Genomic DNA, 21,928 nt, shown 5'->3' on the forward strand with positions numbered 1-21,928 from the left:
TTTATTTATAAATACTAATATTTGTTGTGTGTTTTTTTGGTAACACAATGTTTTTCGGTAAATTTATTTTATTGCAATCTTTTAGAATGATAATAGTCCAAGCTTATTTTTAAGCATATATTCTTTCAGTATAACTGTATTTAACGAGGACGGAAGCTAACTTCGGCAAGCCGAAGTTTTAATACCCTTGCTAATACCCGAAATAGCTAAAAATGAAAAAGTAGCGAAAGGAATAAGGTATATTGTTCCTATGGGAGCTAAGCGCTTTTACCCTGATCAAGGTATCCATAAAAAACTAAGATTTGGAAAGATTTATGTTAATAGCTTTTACACTGCGCGGAATATCTTCCATTCTTGCAAGTTATATCCGATTGTTCCTATGGGAGCTATAGGATATAGACATCCGATCGGGGCGGTTTTCAAACTTGATCTGCGTACACATGTTTTAGGACGACTGTGAAATTTTCAGATCGCTAGCTTTTAAACTGAGCTCGCAAACGGTACTGAAACAGACGGACAGACGGACAGACGGACGGACGGACAGACGGACTGACGGACATGGCTATATCGAATCCTCTATTGATCCTGATCAAGAATATATATACTTTATGGGGTCGGAAACGTCTCCTTCACTGCGTTACAAACTTCTGACCAAAATTATAATACCCTCTGCAAGGGTATAAAAAGTAATTAAAATATTTCGCTAATTTTTGGTATGGCAAAATTTTTGAATAAACTTCCCTAATCTCTAGCTTATAGTTTTTCAGATCTCGCCGTTTATACGGACGGACAGACGGCCAGACATACAAACAGACAGACAGTTAGACAGTCAGACGGACGGACAGACGGCTATTGATCCTAAACAAGAATATACATACTTTATAAAGTCGGATAAGCTTCCTTCTACCAACAACTACAATATATCTTTTTACTTTCAAGTAAAATATTAGATAAAAAAAGTTTAAAGTACAAAAGTTGTTTTTCTAACTTTAGTCAGTTAATATTTTTTATCAAATAATGATTGCAAGTATTATCCTATTTGTTGGTACATACGGCAGTTCGAGATAGAGATGTTCGACTGTAAATGCCACTTTGGCCTGCAATTAAGTTAATTAGTATTTGATGATATAAGCGTTTCAGTTTTATGTAAATCGCTGACCATCACCGACCGCTGACGATCTTCTCTTGACATTGCTTATGATCATTTTAATCGCCCATAATCACACCGATCCTATTGGAGTCAAAATATACATATGTACATATCTGAGGCTCGACCAGGCATTTCAGGTCACAAAATGTTTAACCATAAATCACGGCCCAAACATCATCCCAAGCCCGCCAATATTTGCAGTTGAGCAGGGCGTGGCCATATGCTAAAATAAATTGAGAAAATAAACCAACAAAAAGGGCCCCAACGCACAAAAATTTGACCCACTGAGCTTTGTTTTCTTCGCTTTTGTTGTTTCGCCTGTGTGCATCTTTATTTTTTTCCCGCTCGCCTCACTTTTAGCGACACAACCTTGAAATCTTATTCAGTAACAGCGAAAAAAGCAAAAGGCAGACTTAAAACAAAACGTTAACAGATTTTGTTGATGTTTTCAGTTTTTTGCAGATTCTCGCTAAACATGTTAAGAGTTATGAAACACTTTTCTAAAATTCACTCTGTCAGGTGCAAGCTTAACGAAAAACGCATTAGCTCAGCATATGTATGTGTATATATCTACATCCATATCTTAACAGTAAATAGCTTAATGCATCCAAAACACTGAGACACATTCAGCAGCAATTTCCGGCGGACGTTATGTAATTTCCTTACAGAAAATAACATTTGATACAGAAGTTTTATCACATTCATTTTCAATTAGCAAGGCAAACGTTCTGTTGATTAAAATGTTTACAAATCCGCCCAAGCCCCGGTATCGTCCAAGACCCAGATGGTATTGCTTATCGAATTTCAAGAGTGAAAGCGGCGTATACGCAATGCTGTTATTAAAGGGCTTTCAAGACAAATTTTGTGTGTGTCTGCAGTGCTTTTAACATACACTCGCCTTGGCATGTGTGTAATTGAGCTGTGGCAAACAAGGCGAACAAACAATTTTGACTGCAAAAATTGTGCACACCTATTTTTGCATCTTATTGTGATTGCGACGGGTTTTGGAATTTGTATACCCTTGCAGAGGGTATTCAAATTTCAGTAAGATGTTTACAACGCAGCAAAGAAAAAATTTACGACCATATAAAGCTCGACCAGGCATTTCACCAATCCTTCGTTGTTTTTAAGTTAATACGAATATATAAAGTCACTTTTAATGATTTCAGAAGCTCGGTATAGGTTTTATAAAAATCGGACGACTATATCAGAAAGCTGCCATAGGATCGATCAGTCAATAACCCGATTTCAAATAAAATACTAGATTTTAGTCAATTTTAAAACTTTTGATATAGATGAATTAACAAATTAAATGGAGTTAGTGAACAAGGTGTCTTGTCTAATACAATTTTCTTATAATTGCAAGGGTATATAAAGTTCTGCTAACCGAAGTTATTTTTATTTCCTGTTTTTTTGCTTCAAGCTGCATTGTTTTCGATCCGGGTGATCATTTCTTTTTCTGTTCACCTCATTACAGTGGATATTGGTAGGAAAGAAATTCAGAATATCACATAAAATATATTTGTGTTTAAAGGAATATTTTAAGATCAATTATTTTTCGTAAAAAATTCTTCTAAAAATAACGGCTTAATATTTTTTTGGTTTTTTTTGTAAAAAATATTTTAATATTAAAAAATGTAATGTTCATACTCTAATTTGTCACACGGAGTAACACCCTTGGTGCCATTTGAAAATCAGACCCACATCAGATTCTTTTCAACGGTATTATTATACCCTTGCTGAGGGTATGGGTTTTATTTTTGGCCAATCAATCCGACCTACCAAATTTCATAAGGATATAAGCTTTCCTTTTTTATTTTTACGTTGACATTTTATTGGTAAAGTTATAATTATAAGAATTATAATTTCAGTCAAAAGTTTCCGACCCTGTAAAGTTTATATGTATATTCTATATCAACTCTCTTTTGCCTCTCTATATGTTTCCAAAAGGTCTTATTTCTGTTGCCAATAGTAGGTCGCCTATATTGTATAACTCAAAAAACACAGTCAAAAAATAGTTGAAAACTATTATTAATTCGTTGTTTTTAAAACAGATATGCTATAAACATCGGGCGATGATATCATATAGCTGCAATAGGAAAGATCGGAAAAAATATATATATTGGAAAATCGACCAAGCTTCATTGTTTTTAAACATATACGAATACAAATCGAAATATATTCGTCTTATAAAATAAATTATTTATGTTAGAGCTGCAGGTTATATAAACTTTGTTTTGCCAAAGGTAGCTTTAAATTTTTAAATATTATTTGTCAATTTAATTCTTTATGTTTGGTAAAAAGGACAAAACAAACGATTTATAATTTTTTTTTAATATGACCTTAGCAGTACGGGCGAGTAAACAGCATTAAAAGTTTATTTTAATGGTTAAGTCCACTAATGACCCTTAGCCAATATCTACTGTATTTTGAGTTCGACCAGGCACACACACAATAAAAATGAGAAATTGAAATGAACACAACTTTGCGGTACATTTTTTTGCCTTCCGGCTTCTTTTTCTCTCCTTTTTGATGATTTGCTTGTCTGAGGTTAGTAATGCCGTTCAAAGTCGCGGAATATATACAATACACATGTACATTCATACATATGTAAATGCGTATTCATTATTACCGCTGCTGTTTATCAGTCGAAGTACTGTGAGAAGGCAAGACGTAATCGGCAAAAGATGATAGAGTCGGAGGCTGCGGGGTGATTACCGCATTCCGGCATTTACAATTGTGTTAGCTACTAGCGATGCACACAAACAAATTTTTAATAAATAATGATTGATTCGATATTATTATTTTTAGTCCGTGAATTTAAATTGGTTGTTGGTGATAATTAAAAGAGTTATTCACTAAATTTTTAATTTTTAAATGATGTTATTATTATGGACCTTTATTAATTTTCAGTTAAACAACATTTATTATTATGAATAATGTCTACTCCAAAGATAAATTTCAGGTTTTTCATAAGCCCTGAAGAAATATTATAATTAATTAAGATATGTGATAATTCTAGTTTGAAATATTTAATATTTAACTTTGATGCTTTCTACCATTACCAATTTATTAAAACTTTAAATTTAAATTTATATCAAACAAAGAAAACTAGAAAACTTGTAGGTGCAAAAACTGGTTCGAAACATTTTGAAAACTCCCTCATACTAACTTTGTTTTATTCATACATACTTTTTTGGGAGTTTGGTTAGCTTTTCAATTATTTTTTCTTGTTTTTCACCTAAAACGTCACATTTCATAGCACAATTTTCTCTGTGCACTTTAAAGGGAAAAGTATTAAAAATGTTATTATTTAAAGTAAACTTTTTTCATGTGCTTTTTGCTATTCATACTCCGAGCTTGTGGGAGTGAAGTGTAACGGTTTTATTGGCTTGCCATACCAAATGAAGTGCAATTGTGGTGTAAAACGCCGTGGGTGGAGATGAATTGAAACTTTGGCCCCCGAAGGTGCGGGAATATGTTGCCGATTTTGACGCCAGGGGAGACGCCTTGTCTTGTCATAGGCTAATTTGCAAATGATGCCGCACAACACAAGCTCACGCACATGCGACAAATACTAAGAAAATAAATGACATGCTTATGTGTATGTATGTATAAAAAGAAACATATTCGCCAAAGATATGCAAAATGATGAGAAATCGACTACTGGTTGTAAATTCCCGCTCAACCCGGCCTTGAAACACATTGTATTGTGCCCCCCCAAATACGGGTTCAGCTTTTGGGTGTGTGCTAATTTTTGGAAGAAAATCCATCGATCGGCGGTGGCTTTTTAATTTGCCGCACACGTTTTCCGTCGCTGACATTGAAAGCGCTTCAGTTTCCCCGCTGTCGCTCTGGAAGTTGGCCAAGTTTAATGTGGCTACCCGACGAGCAAGTACATCAGGTTTGAAAAATCACTCCAAGAGAAAACAAAATTTTAACACGTCCACGAACAACTGGCCGACCGTCGTAATCTCCGCCGGGCGGGATCCGTATTTTTGCTCACGTCGCGGCAATGGAAGTTCACTTGATGCAATCGGATGGTCTACGTAGAAGTGTTATTTCTTGTACTTAGATTTATCTGCAGACCCGGAGTCTAGGTATTTTCTCCGGCACTTGCACATTTTTTGTTTGTTTTATTTGCAGATCATTCCAGCACGTTGCAGTTCTGACATTTTATACATTTTTCGTAATGAATTAAAGAAACTTAATTTTTACTTGTCAAGCCACCAGAACAGTAATGTCAATGTATAAAAGTTGTCAGTGTCAACAATGCAATTTTAATTAATAGGTTAAAGTACACACACTGAGAGAAGAAAAAAAAACCAAAATCACAAAATTGTTGATTTTCAATTGATTTCGTCTTTAACTGTGTGTCTAAAATATATAATATTTATTTTTAAAAGAGAATTTTGCTTTTATTTTTAAAATGTCCTGTTTTTTTAGGTTTTAAAACCATTTAAATCAACACAACATTGTTTTCAATCGAGACCAATTCGTTTTAAGCAAGCGTGGACTTAATTTAAGACCATTTTACCGATCCTAGCTTACTTTTTCCAAAATCTTGTCTTGATTTACCAAAAAAAAGTTCGAATTCAAAAATCTAAATTCCAATCAATAAAATAATATTTACAAATATTTTTTCAAGTTTCTTTGTTTTGTACCATTTTGTAGGGAAACTTGTCACTGATCCATAATGGCTGAGACTGATCCCTGATCCACTTGCGTCGAGCTGAAGTCAACAACTGATCCGCGTCTGGCCCAGACCCAGGTGAATGTCTTCATGGGGCACTTCTACACATATTAGTTTTGTTTTGTCTTCGCCAATTAACAGGCGTATGCTAACTCGAGTAAAGTGTGGCAATGAGTCCACGAGTCGCGAGCCTGAGTCGCGGATTTAATTCAATTTAAAAAGTGTGCAAACATTTATGCAATTGCAAATGAATTTTCATCTTTCGCTTGCTACGCTTTTTGCGCGGCTTTGCAATGGGGAAATTGCAATCGGAGGCTGGCTGGTTGAGTCACCACCACCAGAGTGGGCGGCCGTGCCTCGGAGTGGGCGTGGCAGGATTGCGAAATTCAGGTGGCAGTGGCAGTCTAATTAGTTGCTGCCTTTCCCTCGGCACACATGGCATATGGGCAAAAGTTGGAAACTGGATACCAAAGCTGCGGGCAGTGCCCCAGCTTCCGTGGAAGCAATATCCCTGGGCCACGTATGCCACTAGCAGATGCCCCCAAGGCGGTCAGTGCACAGGCAAAAATGAGATTAATGTTTGTTAGAGTTTTATTAGCTTCTGTCTTAACAGTGTTATTTTTCTAAGGATAAGTTGTGTTGATGATACAAATTGTAATCTTATACTTTGTAAATATATTATAATTGGAAATTATCTAGAAACCATTTCGTAGTGTTTGTATATATTTTTATATAAATATACCACTGGTTTTTAAGGAAACCGTTTTTAAATTGTATTCAACAATTTTTGGTTTCCTTAATATTGTATTTCAATAAATCAAAATTAGGTTAATCCCTAGCTTTATTAAAACGCATCACCACTTCGTTCTCAGTCAACTAAATTTAATATTAACTAAGCAAGTATTTTTTTAATATAATAAGAATAGCTTTTAGCCTTTGAATTCCCATATTTTTTCCGAGTGAGAGCCTCAATTAGAAGGCCTAAATGACAGCCTCCCATGCAAAATGGCAACCGAAGAAGGTTGACAACTCCATGACCAGCAACTGCTCTTGAGGCCTGCCCCCCAAATGGAATCCGCCATAACCCAGTTACGATTAAATGGTGGTGCTGCGGTGCAACTGCCCACTGTCCACTGTCCAATGGTGGTAAGTGTGGTTGCGATTGCGATTGCAACACTTTGTGGCAGCTAAAACGCGTGCAGCTTTTGGCCGCTTTTGGACCAGATCGCCGCGTTGTCAGTTTCATTTTCATTTTCAGTTTCGTTTTGTTTTGATGTTTTTGCTTTTGTTTTTCGGTTTCGATTTCGTTTTGGCATTCATGACAGCAAACCCGTTTAGTTTTCGGTTTCGTTTGCTGCCGGCCAATTGCCGTGGGACGAGTTTCGAGCGGGCTTGGAGGAGGCCCCAGCCTCAGGATGGGGTGGCTTCTGATTTCGCGGAATTTCGCCAACGTCCTTAAAGGTCATCCGAGCTGTAGGGCAGCTTAGTGCCACTTGTTGCATGCCCCTCACCCTGCCTTACTGCCGCCCTGTTTGTTTTGGCCGGTTATCGCGACCACAATCGATGGCCAGTTGGCCAAGATAAGGCTGCCACTGCGGCCGCGGTCTTAACGGAATGTAAAGGTTAACTGGTACAGTGTCGCTTAACCGTATTTTTCGCACGACTGCCCCACAGCACTCAAGTTCAAATCGCCCGCGATAGATCGACTATCTGCTCCACAAAGGTGAACAAACCTTCGACGGCTGCTTGGCCGAAAGTGAAAACTTATTGGGATGCCGGGCGTGAGCTCGGCGATTGAACGCTGGCCAGAATCGCTTGAATCGCGGCTGCGGATATTGCATAAGCCACAGCCCGTAAACGGAAGGCGTAGAACGGAAGCCAAAATTGGTAACGGAATTTTAAGCGTCCCCGTCCGAAAGTCATTGAATTCTTGAGCGGTTTTCAGACAGTGAAATACCCTTAAAGTTAGTACTAAACTTTTCCAAGTCCGATATTTCTTTGTAGATTTTTCTATGATAATATTTTATGCACACTCTTTTAATAAGGTATTTTTAAATCTTGCTGAGCCCCTACAGAATATTGATTAGTATAAGTAAACGATGTGCAATTTTTTCATTTGTACGATAATATAATTTAGAATCAATATACCCTTTTTATAATAAAAGTTATAAGGTAATTGTTATAATAATATTTATTTTGGAATTATATCACTAATCCGGATTTATATTTTATAAAGGTTAAATAGTCCATGACTTTGTGTTCTTTCTTAAGAATTATTGAATGGCAATAGTAATAGCCATAGTGTGCATTAAAATATACAAATCTGCATACTTGTTATACCCTAGCAGAGGGTATTATAATTTTGGTCAAAAGTGTGCAACGCAGTGAAGTAGACATCTCCGACCCTATAAAGTATAAATATTCTTGATCAGGATCACCTCCTGAGTTGATATAAGCATGTCCGTCTGTCCGTCTGTCCGTCTGTCTGTCCGTCTGTCTGTCCGTCTGTCTGTCCGTCTGTCTGTATCTACGCGAACTAGTCCCTCAGTTTTAAAGATATCGGCCGACTATGTCCTATAGCTGCCATATAACTGATTGATCGGAAATGCCATAACTTTGGTGTTTGTAAAGTTAGGAAGTTTTCTATGCGTTTTATATTTGGCCAATCAATCCGACCCACCAAATTTCATAAGGATCGGCCGACTATATCCTATACCTGCCATATAACTGATTGATCGGAAATGCAATAACTTTGGTGTTTGTAAAGTTAGGAAGTTGGGATTTTCTATGGGTTTTATATTTGGCCAATCAATCTGACCTACCAAATTTCATAAGGATCGGCCGACTATATCCTATAGCCGCCATATAACTGATTGATCGGAAATGCCATAACTTTGGTGTTTGTAAATTTAGAAAGTTGGGATTTTCTATGGGTTTTATTTTTGGCCAATCAATCCGACCTACCAAATGGGATCGGCCGACTATATCTTATAGCTGCCATATAACTGAACGATTGGAAATGTCATAACTTTGGTGTTTTTAAAGTTAGGAAGTTGGGACTTTTTATGAGTATTAAGAATGCATCATATGAATAATTTTGGAAAATATAATTTACAGAATATTCTGCAAGGGTATATCAACTTCGGCTCCGCCCGAAGTTAGCTTTCCTTTCTTGTTTTTTGCTGTTTTTATACCCTTGCAGAGGGTATTATAATTTCAGTCAAAAGTTTGCAACGCAGTGAAGGAGACATTTCCGACCCTATAAAGTATATATATTCTTGATCAGGATCACCTCCTGAGTTGATATAGCCATGTCCGTCTGTCCATCTGTCCGTCTGTCCGTCCGTCTGTCCGTCCGTCCGTCCGTTTCTACGCAAACTAGTCCCTCAGTTTTAAAGCTATCTGCTTGAAACTTTCCCAAAAGTTGTCTTTTTATTGCAGGTAGTATATAAGTCGGAACGAGCCGGATCGGGCAACTATATCATATAGCTGCCATATAACTGAACGATCGGAAAAGCCATAACTTTGGTGTTTTTAAAGTTAGGAAGAAGGGATTTTCTATGAGCTTTATTTTTGGCCAATTAATCCGACCTACTGAATTTCATAAGGATCGGACGACTATATCCTATAGCCGCCATATAACTGATTGATCGGAAGTGCCATAACTTTGGTGTTTGTAAAGTTAGGAAGTTAGGATTTTCTATGGGTTTTATTTTTGGCCAATCAATCCGACCTACCAAATTTCATAAGGATCGGCCGACTATATCTTATAGCTGCCATATAACTGAACGATTGGAAATGACATAACTTTGGTGTTTTTAAAGTTAGGAAGTTGGGACTTTTTATGAGTATTAAGAATGCATCATATGAATAATTTGGGAGAATATAATTTATAGAATATTCTGCAAGGGTATATCAACTTCGGCTCCGCCCGAAGTTAGCTTTCCTTTCTTGTTTTCTTTTTTATTAAATTTTACTTGTATTATATGTATAAAACAAACTTAAAACAAGAGAGAATGCTATAGTCGGGTGCCCCGACTATCAGATACCCGTTACTCAGGTAAAGGGAGTGCGAGGGAGATGGAGATAGAAATTTTGATCACGCATAACTTTTTAACGAATGGTCCCATTTGAAAATTTTCTTCTACATTTCGATAGGTATTGATAAACTCAATAAAACTGCATTTTTACTTTTCCGAAATATTTAAATTTTTAAAATCGTATATAAGCGATTGTGGGCGTTAAAGGGGGCATGGCACCTTTTTGAAATAAACTTGCGCTGCGTAGGAACTCCTAGAATCTGCATGCAAAATGCCAATCTTCTAGCTTTTATAGTTTCCGAGATCTCAGCGTTCATACGGACAGACAGACAGACAGACAGACGGGCAGACAGACGGACAGACGGACAGACGGACATGGCTATATCGACTCGGCTAGTGACCCTGATCAAGAATATATATACTTTATAGGGTCGGAAACGCTTCCTTCTAGCTGTTACATACTTTTGCACGAATACAATATACCCTTTTACTCTACGAGTAACGGGTATAAAAAGTGTAGTTTTCAGTCCCAGACGAGAACTAAATTCAACAATGATTAATGTGAATTTAAACAAAATCAATAGACTAAGAGGCCAATTTCATTGATATGGATATTTGCATCCCAATGATATAGCTCGATTTGCAGTCACTTATCGGCGTTATGACTCAATCTGGCATTAACTGAAGAGCCATCGAATTCGATGGCAAGGTAAATGATCTGACAGCTGTTCGCAGTGGAGTGGGACTAGCATTAGATGTAATTATCGAGATCTTTGGCTGAAAGGGAACAGTAGCCAGCAGATTCATTAATCAAATCTCGCATTGCAGGGGCCCTGACTCTGACTCTGACTCTGACTCAAATTCAGACTGCGTCGATGCTATCGATATTGATGGCACCGCCTGGTGCATAATAAACTCTGACGTGGGGAATGACGGGTTGCGAATTCCCAATGGCGCGACTCGAGTTCTGGCCAAAAGTGCGCGGGTGTTGGCATTACTGGCTCACGATGCTACCAAAATGGCTCGCATTGCGGCCAAGGATGAGGCTGATCATCTGTATTTGCACGAACCAGCTTAGAATGCGAATGGGACGAGGAATTGGGCAGCTAAAAGAGCTGAGGCCAAGTAGCATCTGAAGCCATGCAAATCGCTGTGCGAACTTGCGATAGTTTGGTTGGTCGATTGTTCAATTTTCATTGGGCTGGCCGACCTCGGGCTGCAACATAGCTTGGCTCCAATTAGCCGGAGCATTAATCATACGCCTCGTTGGCCCGGCTAGTTCATAATTATCTCTGCAAGCGGCGGCTGATCTTAATATGGCTATCATTTCGAAATACTTGACCCGAGCTTTGCTAATGATATATCATTTATATTCGAACCAAGGAAAACTGGAGTAAATTACTCATTTATTGCCAATCTGAAAGGATCAATCACATACATAATTGACTCTACATAAAGGATTACTTTGTAACTCCATATAAGCCTTACATTTTTCACTGTGGAGTGCAATCCACGTGGTGACGAATCGCATTCAGTGACTTCTACATATATCGGCGCAGAACTAAAAAAATATGCCGGAACAGTCCGATAAGATTTAAATGTTTAGTTTTAAATTTATTGCTAAACTGTTTAAATTCTCATAGTCCAAGGGAAAAAATGTTATAAAGACAATTTAAGTAGTGGAGTCCGGCGAAGAAAAAGGAATTTTTTTTAATTTTTTAAATTTTTTTTCAAATGTGATACTTTGTTCAAAATAATATTAATTTTGCAGGTTTTTAGTCCATTTTCAAATTAGAATAAATAGGTCTGTTTTTATACCCTTGCAGAGGGTTTTATAATTTTGGTCAAAAGTGTGCAACGCAGTGAAGGAGACATCTCCGACCCTATAAAGTATATATATTCTTGATCAGGATCACCTCCTGAGTTGATATAGCCATGTCCGTCTGTCCGTCTGTCCGTCTGTCTGTCCGTCTGTCTGTCCGTCTGTCTGTCCGTCTGTCTGTATCTACGCGAACTAGTCTCTCAGTTTTAAAGATATCGAATTGAAACTTTGCACACACCCTTCTTTCCTTTGCACGCAGTATATAAGTCGGAACGGCCGGGATCGGCCGACTATATCCTATAGCTGCCATATAACTGATTGATCGGAAATGCAATAACTTTGGTGTTTGTAAAGTTAGGAAGCTGGAATTTCCTATGGGTTTTATATTTGGCCAATCAATCCGACCTACCAAATTTCATAAGGATCGGCCGACTATATCCTATAGCCGCCATATAACTGATTGATCGGAAATGCCATAACTTTGGTGTTTGTAAAGTTAGAAAGTTGGGATTTTCTATGGGTTTTATTTTTGGCCAATCAATCCGACGTACCAAATTTCATACGGATCGGCCGACTATATCTTATAGCTGCCATATAACTGAACGATTGGAAATGTCATAACTTTGGTGTTTGTAAAGTTAGAAAGTTAGGATTTTCTATGGGTTTTATATTTGGCCAATTAATCCGACCAACCAAATTTCATAAGGATTGGCCGACTATATCTTATAGCTGCCATATAACTGATTGATCGGGAATGCCATAACTTTGGTGTTTGTTAAGTTAGGAAGTTGGGACTTTCTATGGGTTTTATTTTTGCCCAATCAATCCGACATTTCAAATTTCATAAGGATCGGCAGACTATATTCTATAGCTGCCATATAACTGAACGATTGGAAATGCCATAACTTTGGTGTTTTTAAAGTTAGGAAGTTGGGATTTCTTATGAGTATTAAGAATGCATCATATGAATAATTTTGGAGAATATAATTTGCAGAATATTCTGCAAGGGTATTTCAACTTCGGCTCCGCCCGAAGTTAACTTTCCTTTCTTGTTATGTTTGCTTTTGTGCAAATATTTCGGTGGTTTTCCCAAAACCGGCCTCAACGGGAATATTAAGCCCTTAAGATTTTTTAACTCTTGACCTATAACACATGAGCAGTAATCATAGAATTCTAAAATTATTCGACATAGCTGTTTCTTACGAATAGTAAAAAACTAACATTTTATATAATTTTAACATTCTGCACGATTTTAGGGAAAACATCTGTATACATAGGGATGAAGACAAAAAAATGTAATTAAGCACCGGAATGAAAATAATTTAAGAAAATATAGTAATTTTTTGTCACAAAATTGTATATACAAAAATCGAATATCTTCACGACTTCCTTATTTTATTATAGGTATTTTTAAAATTTAATTTTTCTGTTTGAGTAATTTTGTGATCGGAAGTGAATTTCGTTGGTATAGAATCACATTGAAATGCATATCGAATTAAATTATCGTTAATTAATTCACTCGTTAAGGAGTGAATTGAATCGTGGAATTATTGTGCGATTGCATGACTCTCAGCTACACTAAAGTGAATGCTCATCCACGAAATTATCTATGGAATTAAATATTTATTGACATTAAAATGCAAGAAACTTTAATTGTAAGTTTTTTCATACAGATGTTGAATTAGTTACAGTTCCCGTGAATATAGTATTTTAAATGGTAATAAGAAATTTCTAAGAAGGTCTGAAATATCTATTCATTAAAATCTTTTTTAAAAAACTTAATTTTAGTTAAATCCATTAAAATATATTTTAATAAAACTGATGATGGGGGCAAACATCGAACAGCGGTTTTTAGAGTTGTATAAAAAAAAAACCTCCTGTTAACAGATTTATTTTGGACTCCTTCGAAAACTATTTGGTTTTGTTTTGTATTTTATTCTCTTAATAACTCTAAATAAGTTTAAAAATCACGTTAGTCGACAAAAAACTCGGTACTATCTTAACTTTTAGTTATCAATTTGTAATTAATGAAGTTGTAAGTGCAGGAAGTAAAAAAAACCTGGTCAAAATACAAACAAAATCAAACAACAACCAATAACTAAATAAAACATAGGTTTGAACAATAGAGGCAACTAGCTTCTCGCCTCGTCCCATCTAGTATTTTCCTTGTTAAACTAAATGCCTTCCCTGCAGGCATGGATAAACCGTCTTTTGCAGACCTCCCCGATACTCACATAGGACAGACTGGGCTGGGCACTGCTGATGACCAGTTCGCCTCCATTGCGCTGCTTTCCGAGGAGTGACTGATGGAGCCGGTTGGTGCCGTAGTACATCTCCCAGATGCTGGGCTTCTTGCGGTGCCACTCGGCGATGCTCTCTTTTTCCCGTTCCTGCTCTCGATCCCGTTCCCGATCTGCCTTATCCACTCCAGCTGCAGCGTAGCCTGCGGTCATATTTCCGCCTCCCTGGCTGCAACTGGCCACCGCCAGGATGGGTTTATGGAAGGTGAGGTTCCGCTGCATTTGCGTCACGACCGTGGTCGTGGTCAGGCCGGGATGCGGGGCCTCCAGCTCCAGCTGCGGGGTGGAGGCGGGCGAGGGCGTAGCACTGCGAGACAGACTGGTGGTGGTCACCTCCGATTCCACATAGCACTCGGCGGCGGGGAAGATCTCCGCTATGGACTTGCGCTTCATCTTGAAGTTGGGGTCGCTGGCACACCGGATGGTCATGATCTGCTCGCGGACGCTGAGCGGTCGGCCGCTGGCGGAGATCAGCACTCCGTCGCGAACCGCTTCGTAGGCGTTCAGCTGCAGGTCGGCGCAACTGCGTCTCCGCTCCAGGGCGTTCTGCAGCCGGACCACGTGCTGCTGGCGGCCCAGGCCGCTGCACAGCTGGCGCAGCTCCTGCTCACTGTGCTGGTTCATTCGCTGCAGGTAGGACTCCAGCTCGTGCTTCAGCGTGTGGATCATGCCCTCCAGCTCCTTGGGCACGTCGGAGGGCGGGGTGTGGGCGGGCGTGGGCGTGGCCGAGGGCGGCGGAGTGGCACGCGAGAGGAGGCGTATCTTATCACGGACATCCTCCAGCAGCTCCCGAGTGTTTTGAAAATGCAGCTGGTCCTCGTAGCGCTTGGCGAAGCTCTTCTCCGCCACGCCCACTCCAGCGCCGCCCCTCTCGCTCTCCAGGCGATAGGCGTCCTCGGGACAGGAGTTGATGTACTTGGCGCACTTGTAGTTGTTCTCAGCCAGCTGTTCATCGTTCAGGAAGCTGGGATTGTCGATGCCCCGGTGCTCCGCGTTGGACGCGAGCAGAAAGGCATCTAGGTCGATGTCCAGCAAAGAGTCATCCACCAGCTGCTCCTGCTGCTGCTGTTGCTGCTCCATGATGGTGGGCAGCTGGTTGTAGGCCCTCAGTTTCTCCCCAATGTCCAGGGCGTGGGATGGGACTTCGATGGGATGGGTTCTTCCTCCGGCTGCCTGCATGAAGCCCACGATATGCTCCTGGGCGTACAGGCAGGGAAAGGTCTTCAGGTGGCGGTCCAGGTTCTCGATGCTCGTCTCCAGGATGCGCAGCTTGTCGCTGTAGTGGTGCAGCCCCTCCGCCGTCTCGCTCGCAAACTGACTCGGACGGTCGCTTGGGGCAGCTCCGGCTGCATCTTGCATCTCCGAGCGCTGACTCTTCACTGCCGACGACTTTTCAGCGGAGGCCGTGGCTTCTGGTGGCTCCACCTCCGAGGCCACCTCCTGCGGAGCCCCCACTTTCGCTGGCAGCTGGAGCGGCGGTCTCTGGCGCTGCCTGGCGGCCACACTCTTGATCTTCTCCTGGACATCGATGACCGGTTCGCAGTAGATGTGCTCGTCCAGCGAGTAAGTGGAGCACACATTGGAGCTGTAATAACCGGACGAGCCGCTTTTGTCCGTCGAATAGTGTGAGCCACTGCCACCGCCACCGCCACCGCCCCCCGCCGTCTCAGCCGCCTGTTTCGCTGCTGCAGCAGATGTTGCTGCCGTCGCAGATGTTGCCGCTGCGACTGGCAGTCCGGAATCCGCGGAATGCGTGCTGCTGACATTGGAGGCAATCGAGCACTTCTTGCTGCGCTCCCCCACGCCGGCGGACACCTCCAGCTGTTGGTCGTGACCAATCGGATCCCCCGTTCCGCCGCCCAGTGCATTCCTCGATGGCATTGGAGCGGCTGCCGTCGACGTGGATGTGGACGATGGCGACGCTGATGTTGTCGCAGTGCTGCAAGGAGAGCGGAAAAGAGGGAAAGAGCTGTGAAAATCTGTGGAAAAACACTCGGACGAAAGGGAAACCTGCCGTTGGAAAGCGGTTTCTGTTGGTTTCTCGCAATTGCCGTTTTGTTTATGCGTCGCCAACTGGGAAATGGTCAAAGCACCATGGGCAAAAAGTACGCTTTTTTGGCATTAGGTGCTTTAAATTAAACTGTTTAAAAACTTTATTTTAATTCCATTGGCTTGCTCCTCGGTAAAATATTTTAAATTCCTTTTCACTCCTGGACTGAATTAGCTTATTTCTGATGCATTAACTGAACTTAATATCTGTTGTAAAAACACTCACTGAAATAAACTCATTTAAAATGTATTTTGTGCCCATAGTGTAGGCGCTGTAAAACTTCACAGCCGAAAGCGAAAACTGGTTAACTGGGTTAGTGACTTTGTTTACGTTTTCCTTTTTTCTCGGCCAACTGACATGCAAATGTTGAAAAAATATTGAATTGGGATTCCCCATAGAATATCTCCCGGATGTCCAGAAGATGTTTAATTTGTGCAATCACATTTGGTTCTTTTTGTACTGCACAACCAAACATATGACCGCGCGATTTAGAAATTCAGCATCAACATACGAATTCGATTTAAATTCAAATAAACTTGTTCTAAACAGGATTTCGGCTTCGGTTACTTTTGCAATTCGTTTAGCCTTCGGTTTGTTTGATTTTTGTCTGTATTTCGCTTCTATTTTCCTGCCTAACTGTAAAGTTCGGCCTGCAAGTGAAGTCCACAGCTTTGAGTCACTTTTGGCCAAATTTTTGCTTTTCTCTGTTAGCGTGTGTGTCTACGTTTGTGCCAACTTTTTGGTGAACCATGAAATTCGGCGGTGCCTGATGACTTGGGGAGCAAAGGAACCAGCTCTTCGGGCCTGCAAGAGGTGGGTTGGTTGGTAAGTGCAGCGAAATGAAATGGAAACTTAATTGAATGGAACGGAGGCTTCCCTCTGTGGAGGGCACTAAACTTCTCCGAACGCTTTACAGATGGCTACCGACTGTTTTTGAGGAAATTTATGGGGTCACTTTTCTCAGTTTTTGTGGTTATCTTTGAGATTCATGGTTGCAGAGGCAAATAAAGTTGATTTTCTCCCACTCAAAGTCCTCTAACACAAAGTCTTTGTAACAGCTTTATTTGTACTCTGCGAGTAGAAAAGCATTGCGAATATTCAATGTTCTGTAAATATAAAACTCTTTTTATGAAATTTTGGTCCGTTTCATGTAATTGGTTTATTATATCATCATCTGAAACATTAGGTCGATTGAACTCATTGTGTGTTCTCGTTTCACTTTTAGTCGTGTGTCTGAAATACTGATCTGAGCTACCTATGCTTAGACGTATTTATTTACACCTTGTGGGTATTTTTATGGTTCACTATACTAAACTTTCAATTTAATCATTAATCATAAGTCATAATTATATTAAAATGGCTTTCTGTAATTTAAAAGAAAACTAACCAGATTTAAAAAGCAGTGGTTTTGGTCGTGTCCCAATCTTTTGAGAAACTTACTTTCTTAAATGTTTTAATTAGTATTACCTGAACTTGGCTCCTATCGTGGCTATCACTTTCAATTAGTCAGTATTAGTTATACAAAATTAACTGGTCCCCTAAGAATTTATATATCGTAAATGCCTTACTGATTGATTGCTCCTTCACGAAAGCATTATTATTCAGAATTCTAATCGCCCGGCACTCGCATTTTCTTTGGGGCAGATTTGCATTTTTGACCGCCGGCGCCAGTGGCATTGCTTTAATAACTCACTTACGATCGGTTACAAGTCCGAGATTTGGTTCTGTGTGCACTCGGCGGTTGGCACTAGGTCAACGCTGGCTTTTGGCCAAACGGAATGAGTGCCGAAAGTTGCGCAATAACGGTGGTTGCTACCAGATATTGTTGCTTTTCGGGCTGTTCTTGTATGGTAAGTCGGTGCGTTACGCACCCAAAAATTGATAAGTTGCGGTCAGCGGCGACGTTGACTGGCGAGTGTTACTCAGTTTTTTGTTTTTGGTGGCATGGCTACCGATGCGTAGTGGCAACAGCCGTAGATATCGCACCAACAGAAGCGACAAGGTTGCCTTTTGGCTCATGAAGCATTTTGCAATCTTGGGGTATATGTTTATTTTGTTTGTTCGAACTGTGTTAATTAAAATGTTCAGCCTCGTTTGCATGCACGGAACACTGGTGGACCGGCGGACAAGCGGATTTGGCGGACGAGCGGACAAGCGGACGAGCGGACACACGGACGGTTATTACAGACCGTTAGTAAACAATCTCGTGTGGCCGCTAATTGTTGTTGACTGCTTGCCAAGACAAATTACAGGCGACTGGAAATTCGGCACCTAAGTCGCGATCTGGCCCCGTCTATCAATTGCAAATCAATCAATGGGCCAGCGCGTTTTTATTGCAGCGATTATATCGCTGATTTCGCACATGCTTAACGCTCAAGATGGATGTGATGTCTCTGGTCGGTTGGATTGGCTAAATGCCGACCTTGGCATAAGCCAGAGGTATACTTGGCCTAGGCGGTCTCAAAAATTGAATACAAATTAGCGACGAGTATCAACAATTGATCGCCGTCTAACTGCACTGATGGGGGCTAATGGGACAAAGGGGTCGCATTTGGCCAAGGTCGCTTTGGAAGAGCTACTGTGCGAAATCCCCTCCCCTCGCGTTTCAGTTAGCATGCGTGAGCAGTTAACGCAAAATAGGTGTAGTTCCAACGTGGGCTGAATTGCAAAGCGATTTGGGTTCGCTGAAGGGCGGGGGTTATGGCTTGGACCTTGACGGGGAATCAGCTCTTTCTTCCGCTGCGATTCGGTTGCTATTTGACAGCATATCTGCCGGATTATCCCATCGTGACATTCTGTCTTATGCAATGACCAAAATATTGGAAACAAGTTGCTAACTATCCGCCAATTAATTGAAATGGCTTTCAATACACAGCACGACTTAATGCATATGCATACCCCATATGTATATGTACGGATTCAAGTATTTATTTTGTGTTTTTGATAAATATTTCAAACCAAAACGGGCTCTCAGCTTTTGACCTTCGGGGATTCGAAGATCATGTGCTTCTGGTGGCTTCTTTAATTTCAATTAATAAACGTAATTGTTGCAGCTGTCTGCAGTTGCTGCTGCCGATGTTGCTGCCGCTGCGATGACCGCCGTCAAGTGTTTGCCGAGCTTCTCTAAAAACAACAACATACATGCACTTGTGTATTTATGTATATATGAAGAGAAAAAGAGGTGAAGGCTGACAACAGGCGCCAAAAACCGCATTGCTCGAAGCAGCAGCAACTGCAGCAGCAACTTGAACTTCGCTGCCACTGCAGACTTGATTTACATAGTTGCTGTGGCAGCAACAGGTTGCCCCATTGGCTGCGGCCGATCTCAGAACCATCTTTGGCAATCATAATCCTCATTTAGGGCAACACTCCGTCGTCGCTGATTGCTATCCGGCTTAATGCCGCGCTAATTGGCCCGCAACAACATAATAACAAAATATCGCTGGCTGCTGCTCAAGTGACTGCAACCGTAACGTGTTGCGTCCCTAATTGCGTTAACAACAAAAATGGGTTTCCGATCTGCTCCGGTCGTGCCTTTTCTTCGGTTTTCCCTCCCCTTCCGACTCCCCACCTCCAGAGTCAAGGTCGCTTGCAAAGCGCTGAAGGTCGCTGCGCGATGGGTATCGGATCCTAAGTGTTAAGGTATTTGGTGCACATTTTTCGGAAATTATACCTTGACTATAGGTAAACAAATGCATTGTGTTTTGTCACGTGGGCTTCCACAGAAATTTCTAGACTTTGTGTTCGACTATACGTGATTAGATATCCTTAACAATATATTTTTTTACATACAAAATTGGAAATTGGATTATTTAATTTGTTTTAGACAAGTAGATATGTAGAAAATCACACAATGAAAACTTTTTTTCTTTTTAAAGGAAGGGTGGGGCGAAACAGACCTCCATTGTATTTCTTTGATGGAGCTGTTGACCGAATTGGCTTAAAACAAAAGCTTTTTGTCTCGTTGTATTTGACAGAACAGCAGATTTATCCTTATTTTAAATATTTGCTTAACATAATTTCCTATTCATTTTTTACTCATAGATTCAGATCGAATTACTCGATGCATAGAGTATCAATTTTAGTCATAATAACGCAAAATAATAATTATTATATTAGTTAAGAAATATTTACTTTCAGTATCTTTGAATCCTTACCTTTGATACTTGAGCATGGCTCGTGGCAGTAGAAAGTTCTCGCTGCTGCCCTTAGGTTCCAAGTTGGTTGTCCCTCCTCCACTCGGGGCAGCTCCACTGGCCGCTTCTGGTGCTCCCGATCCGCCTGCACCACCTCCGCTCCGTGCAAAGAAGGCTCCCAGGCGTTGCAGATAGGCGAACTTAGTCGCCGCACCAGGATCGTTGGCCGCGGAGTAGCTCCGCGTGCTGCTGCTCCGGCTGCTGCTGCTCCCGTGCCTGCTTTGGCTCCTGCTCCTGCTCCTGGTCCTGTTCCGGCTCTGACCCGTGTGCCCCGCCCCGTCGTCCTCTTCGTCGTAGGGCAGCACCTCGATTGCATCGAAGTCGTAGGAGTTGAAGTAGGCCTGCTCCCGAGTTCGCTTCACCTGGGCGCCTTCCGTCACGTGGTCGGCGGATATGTCCGAGGCTGTTTTTTTGCTTGCCATGCCCGGTGAACTTTTGCAAATTGGCATTGTGGTCTGTGATAAACATAGGAATTTCATTTTATAAGATTAAGCACAAAAAATAATTGAAAAAATGTATTCATTATATACTTCGTCAAGCCGAAATTTATAAGCTTTTGCAGCTGTTACAAAAATTAAATATTCAATATTTTGATTTCGATACTTAAAAAATGCATCTTTGCCGATTTTCTTAAGTGTATCATATACAGTCGTCGGAATTTAAAATAAATAAAACCGTTATTCTGAAGTCGTCAAAAATAAACATATTTTTGAGTTTAGGGGTATATGTTAATAAACAACGAAGTAATAATTTTATTTTAATTTTTTTTCCCGATTGTTCCTATGGAAGCTATTTGATATATTAGGACGATTCGGCCTGTTCCGACTTATATACTACCTACAACAAAAAGTCTTTTTGCTAAGTCTTATCCAAATAGCGGACATGGCTTCATCGACTCGCCTGTTTATGCTGATCAAGCATATATATACTTTATAGGAAACGAGCATTTTAATGCGTTGCTTTTAATACCCTCTGCAAGGGTATACAATACTTATTGATTTGTAATGAATGATTTTGGGTAAGAATGGAAAATATCAATTAAGGAAGTTTAAATTTTTGAAATAACTTTGTTTTTGTTATAGAGCGTACTGTTTTTTCCAGCAACAAGAGCGGCAGCTTGCACAATTTCACGCTCTGGCGTTTACAGCTCTCTACCGGCGGCGCCTCCAATGCATCCGCTTTGGCCAACTGGAGCTGCAACTGGAAGTGGAACTGGTTTGGCGCTCGCAAAGAACCCACAGCCACTCGTGGCCACGTTGCAGTCGGGGTGGCGTTGATGCAACAGTTTTTGCCTCGCTCATGACTTTGCATTAATTAGCCAAAAAGGGTTTTGCGCAATTGCATAATTTTTCTGCAACGCGTGCTATCCCCTGGCCATAATTTATGGTAACGTGGCTAAATGCCAACCGATATCACACCCCCAAAGCGATGATGCACCCAAATGCATTTACGTAAAAGCCGCGTCTGGCTCGGATGGGCAGTTATGATCGATAGATAAGTGCACCGTGCTGACAGCCTCATCATCGCGGCCCAATGTTGCAGTGGATGTGGAGGGAGCTAGTTTGCCCATCGCCGTGGAATATGTTCCGTGCCATCGACAAAGAGCTGACGAGGCTGCAGTTTCTGCGGTTTCGGTCTCAGTCGCTGGAGTGGCAATCAGCAGTTTTTATGCCACAC

At 40.7% G+C, this 21,928-nt stretch overlaps 1 protein-coding gene across 1 annotated transcript in view; it reads right to left on the reverse strand.

Moving 5' to 3' along the window:
- LOC108052606 overlaps positions 1-21,928 on the reverse strand; it is a 35,450-nt gene that overhangs the window by 1,390 nt on the left and 12,132 nt on the right. Inside the window, exons 2-3 of the mRNA XM_017135044.2 lie at positions 20,213-20,706; positions 13,940-15,944 (exon numbers count right to left, since the gene is read on the reverse strand). Coding sequence (XP_016990533.2) covers positions 13,940-15,944; positions 20,213-20,700 — 2,493 coding nt within the window. The 5' untranslated portion in view covers positions 20,701-20,706. The remainder of the gene's footprint in view (positions 1-13,939; positions 15,945-20,212; positions 20,707-21,928) is intronic.

This window comes from Drosophila rhopaloa, unplaced genomic scaffold (assembly GCF_018152115.1).
Source record: "Drosophila rhopaloa isolate 14029-0021.01 unplaced genomic scaffold, ASM1815211v1 contig_69, whole genome shotgun sequence".
NCBI classification, from domain to species: domain Eukaryota; kingdom Metazoa; phylum Arthropoda; class Insecta; order Diptera; family Drosophilidae; genus Drosophila; species Drosophila rhopaloa.